This window comes from Hyla sarda, unplaced genomic scaffold, assembly GCF_029499605.1.
Source record: "Hyla sarda isolate aHylSar1 unplaced genomic scaffold, aHylSar1.hap1 scaffold_212, whole genome shotgun sequence".
NCBI classification, from domain to species: domain Eukaryota; kingdom Metazoa; phylum Chordata; class Amphibia; order Anura; family Hylidae; genus Hyla; species Hyla sarda.
Window position 1 is genome coordinate 212,583 of NW_026608785.1, and position 13,812 is coordinate 226,394.

Consider the following 13,812-nt stretch of genomic DNA (forward strand, 5'->3'; position numbering starts at 1 on the left):
ATATCCTACACCGCTGACCCTTCTATAGACACTATCCTCCTTCCTATCCCATATCCTACACTGCTGACCCTTCTATAGACACTATCCTCCTTCCTATCCCATATCCTACACTGCTGACCCTTCTATAGACAATATCCCCCTTCCTATCCCATATCCTACACTGCTGACCCTTCTAAAGACACTATCCTCCTTCCTATCCCATATCCTACACCGCTGACCCTTCTATAGACACTATCTTCCTTCCTATCCCATATCCTACACCGCTGACCCTTCTATAGACACTATCCTCCTTCCTGCACCATATCCTACACCGCTGACCCTTCTATAGACACTATCCTCCTTCCTGCACCATATCCTACACCGCTGACCCTTCTATACATACTATCCTCCTTCCTATCCCATATCCTACACTGCTGACCCTTCTATACACACTATCCTCCTTCCTGCCCCATATCCTACACTGCTGACCCTTCTATAGACACTATCCTCCTTCCTGCACCATATCCTACACCGCTGACCCTTCTATAGACACTATCCTACTTTCTATCCCATATCCTACACCGCTGACCCTTCTATAGACAATATCCCCCTTCTTGCCCCATATCCTACACCAATGACCCTTCTATACACACTATCCTCCTTCCTTCCCATATTCTACACTGCTGACCCTTCTATACACACTATACTCCTTCCTGCCCCATATCCTACACCGCTGACCCTTCTATACACACTATCCTCCTTCCTATCCCATATCCTACACCGCTGACCCTTCTATAGACACTATCCTCCTTCCTGCCCCATATCCTACACCGCTGACCCTTCTATACACACTATCCTCCTTCCTGCCCCATATCCTACACTGCTGACCCTTCTATAGACAATATCCCCCTTCCTATCCCATATCCTACACCGCTGACCCTTCTATACATACTATCCTCCTTCCTATCCCATATCCTACACCGCTGACCCTTCTATACACACTATCCTCCTTCCTATCCCATATCCTACACTGCTGACCCTTCTATAGACACTATCCTCCTTTCTATCCCATATCCTACACCACTGACCCTTCTATAGACACTATCCTCCTTCCTATCCCATATTCTACACTGCTGACCCTTCTATAGACAATATCCCCCTTCCTATCCCATATCCTACACCACTGACCCTTCTATAGACACTATCCTCCTTCCTATCCCATATCCTACACCACTGACCCTTCTATAGACACTATCCTCCTTCCTGCCCCATATCCTACACCGCTGACCCTTCTATAGACATTATCCTCCTTCCTGCCCCATATCCTACACCGCTGACCCTTCTATACACACTATCCTCCTTCCTGCCCCATATCCTACACCGCTGACCCTTCTATACACACTATCCTCCTTCCTGCCCCATATCCTACACCGCTGACCCTTCTATAGACAATATCCCCCTTCCTGCCCCATATCCTACACTGCTGACCCTTCTATAGACACTATCCTCCATCCTATCCCATATCCTACACTGCTGACCCTTCTATAGACACTATCCTCCTTCCTATCCCATATCCTACACCACTGACCCTTCTATAGACACTATCCTCCTTCCTGCCCCATATCCTACACCGCTGACCCTTATAGACACTATCCTCCTTCCTATCCCATATCCTACACCGCTGACCCTTCTATAGACAATATCCCCCTTCCTGCCCCATATCCTACACTGCTGACCCTTCTATAGACACTATCCTCCATCCTGCCCCATATCCCACACCACTGACCCTTCTATACATACTATACTCCTTCCTATCCCATATCCTACACCGCTGACCCTTCTATACACACTATCCTCCTTCCTATCCCATATCCTACACTGCTGACCCTTCTATAGACAATATCCCCCTTCCTATCCCATATCCTACACTGCTGACCCTTCTAAAGACACTATCCTCCTTCCTATCCCATATCCTACACCGCTGACCCTTCTATAGACACTATCTTCCTTCCTATCCCATATCCTACACCGCTGACCCTTCTATAGACACTATCCTCCTTCCTGCACCATATCCTACACCGCTGACCCTTCTATAGACACTATCCTCCTTCCTGCACCATATCCTACACCGCTGACCCTTCTATACATACTATCCTCCTTCCTATCCCATATCCTACACTGCTGACCCTTCTATACACACTATCCTCCTTCCTGCCCCATATCCTACACTGCTGACCCTTCTATAGACACTATCCTCCTTCCTGCACCATATCCTACACCGCTGACCCTTCTATAGACACTATCCTACTTTCTATCCCATATCCTACACCGCTGACCCTTCTATAGACAATATCCCCCTTCTTGCCCCATATCCTACACCAATGACCCTTCTATACACACTATCCTCCTTCCTTCCCATATTCTACACTGCTGACCCTTCTATACACACTATACTCCTTCCTGCCCCATATCCTACACCGCTGACCCTTCTATACACACTATCCTCCTTCCTATCCCATATCCTACACCGCTGACCCTTCTATAGACACTATCCTCCTTCCTGCCCCATATCCTACACCGCTGACCCTTCTATACACACTATCCTCCTTCCTATCCCATATCCTACACCGCTGACCCTTCTATACACACTATCCTCCTTCCTATCCCATATCCTACACTGCTGACCCTTCTATAGACACTATCCTCCTTTCTATCCCATATCCTACACCACTGACCCTTCTATAGACACTATCCTCCTTCCTATCCCATATTCTACACTGCTGACCCTTCTATAGACAATATCCCCCTTCCTATCCCATATCCTACACCACTGACCCTTCTATAGACACTATCCTCCTTCCTATCCCATATCCTACACCACTGACCCTTCTATAGACACTATCCTCCTTCCTGCCCCATATCCTACACCGCTGACCCTTCTATAGACATTATCCTCCTTCCTGCCCCATATCCTACACCGCTGACCCTTCTATACACACTATCCTCCTTCCTGCCCCATATCCTACACCGCTGACCCTTCTATACACACTATCCTCCTTCCTGCCCCATATCCTACACCGCTGACCCTTCTATAGACAATATCCCCCTTCCTGCCCCATATCCTACACTGCTGACCCTTCTATAGACACTATCCTCCATCCTATCCCATATCCTACACTGCTGACCCTTCTATAGACACTATCCTCCTTCCTATCCCATATCCTACACCACTGACCCTTCTATAGACACTATCCTCCTTCCTGCCCCATATCCTACACCGCTGACCCTTATAGACACTATCCTCCTTCCTATCCCATATCCTACACCGCTGACCCTTCTATAGACAATATCCCCCTTCCTGCCCCATATCCTACACTGCTGACCCTTCTATAGACACTATCCTCCATCCTGCCCCATATCCCACACCACTGACCCTTCTATACATACTATACTCCTTCCTGCCCCATATCCTACACCGCTGACCCTTCTATAGACACTATCCTCCTTCCTGCCCCATATCCTACACCACTGACCCTTCTATAGACACTATCCTCCTTCCTGCCCCATATCCCACACCACTGACCCTTCTATACATACTATACTCCTTCCTGCCCCATATCCTACACCGCTGACCCTTCTATAGACACTATCCTCCTTCCTGCCCCATATCCTACACCAAGGACCCTTCTATAGACACTATCCTCCTTCCTATCCCATATTCTACACTGCTGACCCTTCTATAGACAATATCCTCCTTCCTATCCCATATCCTACACCACTGACCCTTCTATAGACACTATCCTCCTTCCTATCCCATATTCTACACTGCTGACCCTTCTATAGACAATATCCTCCTTCCTATCCCATATCCTACACCACTGACCCTTCTATAGACACTATCCTCCTTCCTATCCCATATCCTACACCGCTGACCCTTCTATACATACTATCCTCCTTCCTATCCCATATCCTACACTGCTGACCCTTCTATACACACTATCCTCCTTCCTGCCCATATCCTACACTGCTGACCCTTCTATAGACACTATCCTCCTTCCTATCCCATATCCTACACCGCTGACCCTTCTATACACACTATCCTCCTTCCTGCCCCATATCCTACACCGCTGACCCTTCTATAGACACTATCCTCCTTCCTATCCCATATCCTACACCGCTGACCCTTCTATAGACACTATCCTCCTTCCTATCCCATATCCTACACCACAGACCCTTCTATACATACTATACTCCTTCCTGCCCATATCCTACACAGCTGACCCTTCTATAGACAATATCCTCCTTCCTGCCCCATATCCTACACCGCTGACCCTTCTATAGACACTATCCTCCTTTCTATCCCATATCCTACACCGCTGACCCTTCTATAGACAATATCCCCCTTCCTGCCCCATATCCTACACCACTGACCCTTCTATACACACTATCCTCCTTCCTGCCCATATCCTACACCACTGACCCTTCTATACACACTATCCTCCTTCCTGCCCCATATCCTACACCGCTGACCCTTCTATAGACACTATCCTCCTTCCTGCCCATATCCTACACCGCTGACCCTTCTATAGACACTATCCTCCTTCCTGCCCATATCCTACACCGCTGACCCTTCTATAGACACTATCCTCCTTCCTATCCCATATCCTACACCGCTGACCCTTCTATACACACTATCCTCCTTCCTATCCCATATCCTACACTGCTGACCCTTCTATAGACACTATCCTCCTTCCTGCCCCATATCCTACACCGCTGACCCTTCTATACACACTATCCTCCTTCCTATCCCATATCCTACACTGCTGACCCTTCTATAGACACTATCCTCCTTCCTGCCCCATATCCTACACCGCTGACCCTTCTATAGACAATATCCCCCTTCCTGCCCCATATCCTACACCGCTGACCCTTCTATAGACACTATCCTCCTTCCTGCCCATATCCTACACTGCTGACCCTTCTATAGACACTATCCTCCTTCCTGCCCCATATCCTACACTGCTGACCCTTCTATACATACTATACTCCTTCCTGCCCCAGATCCTACACTGCTGACCCTTCTATAGACACTATCCTCCTTCCTATCCCATATCCTACATCGCTGACCCTTCTATAGACACTATCCTCCATCCTGACCCATATCCTACACCACTGACCCTTCTATACATACTATACTCCTTCCTGCCCATATCCTACACAGCTGACTCTTCTATAGACACTATCCTCCTTCCTGCCCAATCCTACACCACTGACCCTTCTATACATACTATACTCCTTCCTGCCCCATATCCTACACCGCTGACCCTTCTATAGACATCTATAGACACTATCCTCCTTCCTGTCCCATATCCTACACCGCTGACCCTTCTATATACACTATCCTCCTTCCTGCCCCATATCCTACACCACTGATCCTTCTATACATACTATACTCCTTCCTGCCCCATATCCTACACCGCTGACCCTTCTATAGACACTATCCTCCTTCCTGCCCCATATCCTACAGCACTGACCCATCTATAGACACTATCCTCCTTCCTGCCCCATATCCTACACTGCTGACCCTTCTATAGACACTATCCTCCTTCCTGCCCCATATCCTACACTGCTGACCCTTCTATAGACACTATCCTCCTTCCTGTCCCAGATCCTACACTGCTGACCCTTCTATAGACACTATCCTCCTTCCTGCCCCATATCCTACACTACTGACCCTTCTATAGACACTATCCTCCTTCCTGCCCCATATCCTACACAGCTTACCCTTCTATACACACTATCCTCCTTTCTGCCCCATATCCTACACCACTGACTCGTCTATAGACACTATCCTCCTTCCTGCCCCATATCCTACACCACTGACCCTTCTATACATACTATACTCCTTCCTGCCCCATATCCTACACTGCTGACCCTTCTATACACTATCCTCCTTCCTGCCCCAGATCCTACACTGCTGACCCTTCTATAGACACTATCCTCCTTCTTATCCCATATCCTACATTGCTGACCCTTCTAGACACTATCCTCCTTCCTGCCCCATATCCTACACCGCTTACCCTTCTGTAGACAGTATCCTCTTTCCTGCCCGATATCCTACACTGCTGACCCTTCTATAGACACTATCCTCCTTCCTATCCCATATCCTACACTCCTGACCCTTCTATAGACAATATCCCCCTTCCTGCCCGATATCCTACACTGCTGACCCTTCTATAGACACTATCCTCCTTCCTGCCCCATATCCTACACTGCTGACCCTTCTATAGACACTATCCTCCTTCCTATCCCATATCCTACACTCCTGACCCTTCTATAGACAATATCCCCCTTCCTGCCCGATATCCTACACTGCTGACCCTTCTATAGACACTATCCTCCTTCCTGCCCCATATCCTACACTGCTGACCCTTCTATAGACACTATCCTCCTTCCTGAATCATATTCTACACTGCTGACCCTTCTATAGACACTATCCTCCTTCCTGCCCCATATCCCACACCACTGACCCTTCTATACATACTATACTCCTTCCTGCCCCATATCCTACACCGCTGACCCTTCTATACACACTATCCTCCTTCCTGCCCCATATCCTACACCACTGACCCTTCTATAGACACTATCCTCCTTCCTATCCCATATTCTACACTGCTGACCCTTCTATAGACACTATCCTCCTTCCTATCCCATATCCTACACCGCTGACCCTTCTATAGACACTATCCTCCTTCCTATCCCATATCCTACACCACTGACCCTCCTATAGACACTATCCTCCTTCCTGCCCCATATCCTACACTACTGACCCTTCTATAGACACTATCCTCCTTCCTGCCCCATATCCTACACAGCTTACCCTTCTATACACACTATCCTCCTTCCTGCCCCATATCCTACACCACTGACCCGTCTATAGACACTATCCTCCTTCCTGCCACTATACTCCTTCCTGCCCCATATCCTACACTGCTGACCCTTCTATACACTATCCTCCTTCCTGCCCCAGATCCTACACTGCTGACCCTTCTATAGACACTATCCTCCTTCTTATCCCATATCCTACATTGCTGACCCTTATAGACACTATCCTCCTTCCTGCCCCATATCCTACACCGCTTACCCTTCTGTAGACAGTATCCTCTTTCCTGCCCGATATCCTACACAGCTGACCCTTCTATAGACACTATCCTCCTTCCTATCCCATATCCTACACTCCTGACCCTTCTATAGACAATATCCCCCTTCCTGCCCGATATCCTACACTGCTGACCCTTCTATAGACACTATCCTCCTTCCTGCACCATATCCTACACCAAGGACCCTTCTATAGACACTATCCTCCTTCCTGCCCCATATCCTACACAGCTGATCCTTCTATAGACACTATCCTCCTTCCTATCCCATATCCTACACTGCTGACCCTTCTATAGACACTATCCTCCTTCCTGCCCCATATCCTACACTGCTGACCCTTCTATACACACTATCCTCCTTCCTGCCCCATATCCTACACTGCTGACCCTTCTATAGACACTATCCTCCTTCCTGCACCATATCCTACACCGATGACCCTTCCGAAGACACTGGTCCTCATTTATCATTGGATTATCAGTTTGTCTTTTTTTTTTTTTTTTGGCGCAAGAGGTCTGCGACAAGGCGCAGACATCATGTGACAAACTGCGACAAGCCTTTCTTACGAACCGAACTCAGGGATTTTTCAAGCCGAAAAAGGGGCGTTTCCTGACCAAAACCAAGGTTTCCAACTGATTTATTAAGAAACCCGACCAGACTTTTAGGGTTTCAGTGTCCTTTTTTTCCCACTGCTTCAAGCAGTGGAAAAAAAAGTACACTGAAACCCTAAAAGTCTGGTCGGTTTCTTAATAAATCAGTTGGAAACCTTGGTTTTGTTAGGGAAACGCCCCTTTTTAGGCTTGAAAAATCCCCGAGTTCGGTTCGTAGGAAAGGCTTGTCGCAGTTTGTCACATGATGTCAATAGTCATTATGAATTTGCTAATAACGCGAGAATTAGAAAGCTGAGACAAAAAAAAACCTGCCTGCGACAAAAAAAGAAACCTGCCTGCGACAAAAAAAAAAACCTGCCTGCGACAAAAAAAAAAACCTGATTGCGACAAAACGTGCGACACAATAATAAATTGATAGAGAAACAGATGGTCGGGTTGAAACCAAAAAAACAAACCCAACCCTACATTTTTGATAAATCAGGGTCACTATCTTTTTTCCTGCTCCTTCCCACAACCCCACCCCTTTCTTCCCACAGATCTAATCCTTACTGTGCTCTTCTTGCCGTGGCTGGACTGAATTGAGAGGAAGTCCGGGAAACATTAGGGAGGAAGACAAGACACACAGAGTAAGACACATGAGAGATCTCTTCTGTACATGCAGAAAGTAGAAAGCGAATGGTGCACGAGCGTGGACAGAGCAGAGCTGACAGCCCAAGCAGAAGCCTTCTCATCCATGACCAATCACCACCACTTCAAGAATGTAAACCAATGATTCCACCCGATACACTATGCCCGCAGAGTCTCTATGTGAAGAAGTCCTAACCAATGTCATAGTGTAACCCGGAGCAACATCCCAGTTCCCAGAGCTGCACTCTCAATTCTGATCTCTGAGCTTCCACCCCATAGTTGCTCCTCCTGCTTCAGTATCTACAGAGCATGCAGTGATGTGTGTTAGATTACATACATCTCACAGAGTGCAATACACCACAAGAGAGTATATAAAAAGGATCTCAGTGTAATAGCGTCCATCAGTGAATGCAGCTCTGCATGCGACTGGAGTCAAAGAGATAAAGAAACTAAACAGTGGAGTCACACTTTACTAATGTCCTGATATGTATTCTTATGTGGGGATATGCTGCCCCCGGGAGGTAACTAGATGTCTTTGTTATTACTCAAAGTAACACTCTTTGTACTTGGTTATGCAGTTTCATTGGATACAAACATATTAGGCCAGGCTACAGGGTTCCTCTGAGTGGAAGCATACTAGGTCAGGTCATGGGGTTCCTTTAGATGAAAGCATACTAAATCAGGCCATATGGTAACCTTGGATAGCACCACACTAGGCCAGGCTGTAGAGTTCCTATGGACAAATCCACATTAAGTAAGGCCATGGAGCTCACTTGGATGGCACCACAATATGGATTGGGTGGGACCCCATTCTGTGTGGTGAGTCAGGTGCCTGCACATGCACATCTTATGGCTCTCAGTGGACACTAACAGAAGCATGCAGCATCAGGTAGGAAGCCAACAAGAGCCCATGGACACGTGGTCTGAGCAGAGCTGGGTGGTTAAGGATAAGATATCGAGTACAAGTATGGTAGCAGGATTCAGACTTCTAAAGCCATGCATCAAAGGATACTGCACTGGACTCATACGGAGGATGTCCTGTCCTCTGCACAAAACGAGGCCTCCATTTCTCCAACCACCAAGCTTTGGTCTTTGTTGACCATCATCCAAATCTGTATAATTATACTGCTTGTTAATCCTTAGAATGGATGTCTGCATTGTGTGCAGGACAGGACACCAGAGAGGTCTTCTGCTGAGCCCACCTACCTAACCAATGGGGACAACTGCTCATACAGTAAGTCTAAGGCAACAGACATATATATACCACTATACATAAGTAATACTGTGCTTATCCTACATGTTCCATCAACTCATCCTTACTTCTTCCATACCGCCATATCACTCTACCTTTAATAATATCCATAATACCACCCATAGCGTATAAGACCTATTTCTGCTATATCTCCACATAACCCTATGACTGCTACTCTATATTATACCCCCTCTTATTACTCTATATAACCCCCATTATATATATATATATATATATATATATATATATATACCCCCTCTTATTACTGAATATAACTCCTCCTATTACTGCATATAACTCCTCCTATTACTGAATACAACTCCTATAACTCCACATACAGTGGGGAAAAAGTATTATCAGCCACCGATTGTACAAGTTCTCCCTGTTAGATGAGGCTGTAATTTCCATCATAGGTTATAACCTCAACTATGAGACAGAATGAGAAAAATCCATAAATCACGTTGTCTGATTATTAAAGAATTTATCTGCAAATTATGGTGAAAAATAAGTATTTGGTCAATAAGAAAAGTTCCTCTCAATACTTTGCAATATATCAGGCATGGCAACTAGAGATGAGCGAACTTACCGTAAATTCGATTCCTCACGAACTTTTCAGCTCGGCAGTTGATGACTTTTCCTGCATGAATTAGTTCAGCTTTCCGGTGCTCCGGTGGGCTGGAAAAGGTGGATACAGTCCTAGGAGACTCTTTCCTAGGAATGTATCCACCTTTTCCAGCCCACCGGAGCACCTGAAAGCTGAACTAATTTACGCAGGATAAGTCATCAACTGCCGAGCAGAGAAGTTTGTGACAAATCAAATTTACTGTAAGTTCGCTCATCTCTAATGGCAACCTTCTGTTTTGGACTACAACTCCCATGATGCTCTTACAGCCAAAATGCTGTCAAAGCATCATGGGAGTTGTAGTCCAAAACATCTGCAGTGCCGAAGGTTGCCTATGCTTGTTATATCCCCTTTGTTGGCAATGACAGAGGTCAAATGTTTTCTGCAAATCTTCACAAGGTTCTCACACACTGTTGGTAATGACAGAGGTCACATGTTTTCTGTCTTCACAAGGTTCTCACACACTGTTGCTGGTATTTTGGCCCATTCCTCCATGCAGATCTCTTCTAGAGCAGTGATGTTTTGGGGCTGTTTCTGGGCAACACGGACTTTCCACTCCCTCCAAAGGTTTTCTATGGGGTTGAGATCTGGAGACTAACTAGGCCACTCCAGGACCTTGAAATGCTTCTTACGAAGCCACTCCTTCATTGCCCGGGCAGTGTGTTTGGGATCATTGTCATGCTGAAAGACCCAGCCACGTCTCATCTTCAATGTCCTTGGATGGAAGGAGGTTTTCACTCAAAATCTCACGATACATGGCCCCATTCATTCTTTCCTTTACACGGATTAGTTGTCCTGGTCCCTTAGCAGAAAAACAGCCCCAAAGCTTGTGTTTCCATCCCCATGCTTCATAGTAGGTATGGTGTTCTTTGGATGCAACTCGGCATTCTTTCTCCTCCAAACATTCATCTGACAAAATGACATTCTCCCAATACTCTTCTGGATCATCCAAATGCTCTCTAGCAAACTTCAGACGGGCCGGACATGTACTGGCTTAAGCAGGGGGACGTCTGGCACTGCACGATTTGAGTCCCTGGCGGTGTAGTGTGTTACTGATGTTAGCCTTTGTTACTTTGGTCCCAGCTCTCTGCAGGTCATTCATTAGGTCCCCCCGTGTGGTTCTGGGATTTTTGCTCACCGTTCTTGTGATCATTTTGACACCACAGGACGAGATCTTGGTTGGAGCCTCAGATCGAGGGTGATTATCAGTGGTCTTGTAGGTCTTCCATTTTCTAATAATTGCTCCCACAGTTGATTTCTTCACACCAAGCTGCTTGCCTATTGCAGATTCAGTATTTCCAGCCTGGTGCAGGTCTACAATTTTGTTTCTGGTGTCCTTCGACAGGTGTCTTTTATACGGATAACAAGTTCAAACAGGAGCCATTGATACAGGTAACCAGTGGAGGACAGAGGAGACTCTTACTGAAGAAGTTACAGGTCTGTGAGAGCCAGAAATCTTACTTTTTTGTAGGTGACCAAATACTTATTTTCCACCATAATTTGCAAATAAATTCTTTAATAATCAGACAATGTGATTTTATGGATTTTCTCATTCTGTCTCTCATAGTTGAGGTTATAACCTTTGATGGAAATTACAGCCTCTCATCTTTATAAGTGGGAGAACTTGTACAATTGCTGGCTGACTAAATACTATGCTCCCCACTGTAACTCCTCCTACTAATCCACATACCACCTATTACTTTAAATCATTCCTCCTATAACTGCAAATAAGCCTATTCTACATAACTCCTCCTATTACTAAATACAACTTCTTCTATTACTAAATACAAAGTGTTCATAAAGTGTGATTTCCATATTAGATGCTATCTAATACAAGTGAAGTCTTAGGGGTGGGCATAAATAATAAGGGGTGTGTGGCCGTGGTCTGGTGGTTTCTTATTACAGTACATAACTCCTCCTATTACTTTACATACCACCTCTTATTCCTTCCTATAACTCTGCCAATTACTCCATATAACACCTCCCTATCTATATAACCCTTCCTTTTACAGTTTCTAACCCATCCTATGATTATATATAGCTCCTTTCAATATTCCATAAAACTCACCTTATTACTCTACATAACACCATTAATTACTCTATATGATCCCTCCCATTACTCCACATAATTTTTCCAATTACACTATATATTACCCTTTACTCAATATAACTTCTAACAATCTGTATAGCCCATCCTACTACTCTATATACTTCTCCCTATTTCTCTATATCCCTTAATATTACTGTATATAATCCCTCCTATTATAAATATATACACTTTTATATCACTTTATATAACTAATCCTATTACCCTCTATAAGTTCTCTTATTACTCTATACACCTTTCCCTATTATTCTATATACACTGCTCAAAAAAATAAAGTGAACACTAAGATAACACATCATAGATCTGAATGAACTAATCGTATTAAATACTTTCGTCTTTACATAGTTGAATGCGCTGACAACAAAATCGCACAAAATCATCAATGGAAGTCATTAACCCCTGGAGGTCTGGATATGGAGTCACATTCAAAATCACAGAGGAAAACCCCACTACAGGCTGATCCAACTTTATGTAATGTCCTTAATACAAGTCCCTATGAGGCTCAATAGTGTGTGTGGCCTCCACATGGCCGTATGACCTCCCTACAATGCCTGGGCATGCTCCTGATGAGGTGGAGGATGGTCTCCTGAGGGATGTCCTCCCAGACATGGACTAAAGCATCCGCCAACTCCTGGACAGTCTGTGGTGGATGGAGCGAGACGTCCCAGATGGGCTCAATCGGATTCAGGGGAACGGGCGGCCAGTCCATAGCATCAATGCCTTCCTCTTGTAGGAACTGCTGACACACTCCAGCCACATGAGGTCTAGCATTGTCTTGTATTAGGAGGAACCCAGGGCCAACCGCACCAGCATATGGTCTCACAAGGGGTCTGAGGATCTCATCTCGGTACCTAATGGCAGTCAGGCTACCTCTGGCAAGTACATAGAGGGCTGTGCGGCCCCCAAAGAAATGCCACCCCACACCATTACTGACCCACCACCAAACCGGTCATGCTGGAGGATGTTGCAGGCAGCAGAATGATCTCCACGGCGTCTCCAGACTGTCACATGTGCTCAGTGTGAACCTGCTTTCATCTGTGAAGAGCACAGGGTGCCAGTGGTGAATTTGCCAATCTTGGTGTTCTCTGGCAAATGCCAAACGTCCTGCACGGTGTTGGGCTGTAAGCACAATCCCCTCCTGTGGACGTTGGGTAGGAATCGACAGATATTGATTTTTTAGAGCTGATCCCGATCATTTTTATGGGAAAAGGGGGGTGATTCAAACTTTTATTAGGGAAGGGGTTAAATTACCTTTATTAACTTTTTTTTTCCACTTTTTTTTGCAGTGTTATAGCTCCCATAGGCGGCTATAACACTGCACACACTGATCTTTTACACTAATCACTGCAAAGTCATAGCTTTGCATTGATCAGTGTTATAGGCTTGATCAGTGTATCTCAGGCTTGGAGCAATCAAATGCCGATCGGACGTGACAAAGACAGGTGAGGAGATCTCCGCT

The 13,812-nt window shown here is 45.7% G+C and overlaps 1 protein-coding gene across 6 annotated transcripts in view; it reads right to left on the reverse strand.

Moving 5' to 3' along the window:
• Positions 1-13,812, reverse strand: part of TTBK1 (tau tubulin kinase 1) — a 291,447-nt gene that overhangs the window by 166,020 nt on the left and 111,615 nt on the right. The window contains exon 2 of one of the 6 annotated variants that reach the window (XM_056552928.1): positions 8,295-8,318. The exons of the other annotated variants lie outside the window; for them this stretch is intronic. Coding sequence (XP_056408903.1) covers positions 8,295-8,318 — 24 coding nt within the window. The remainder of the gene's footprint in view (positions 1-8,294; positions 8,319-13,812) is intronic. 6 annotated transcript variants of the gene reach the window in all.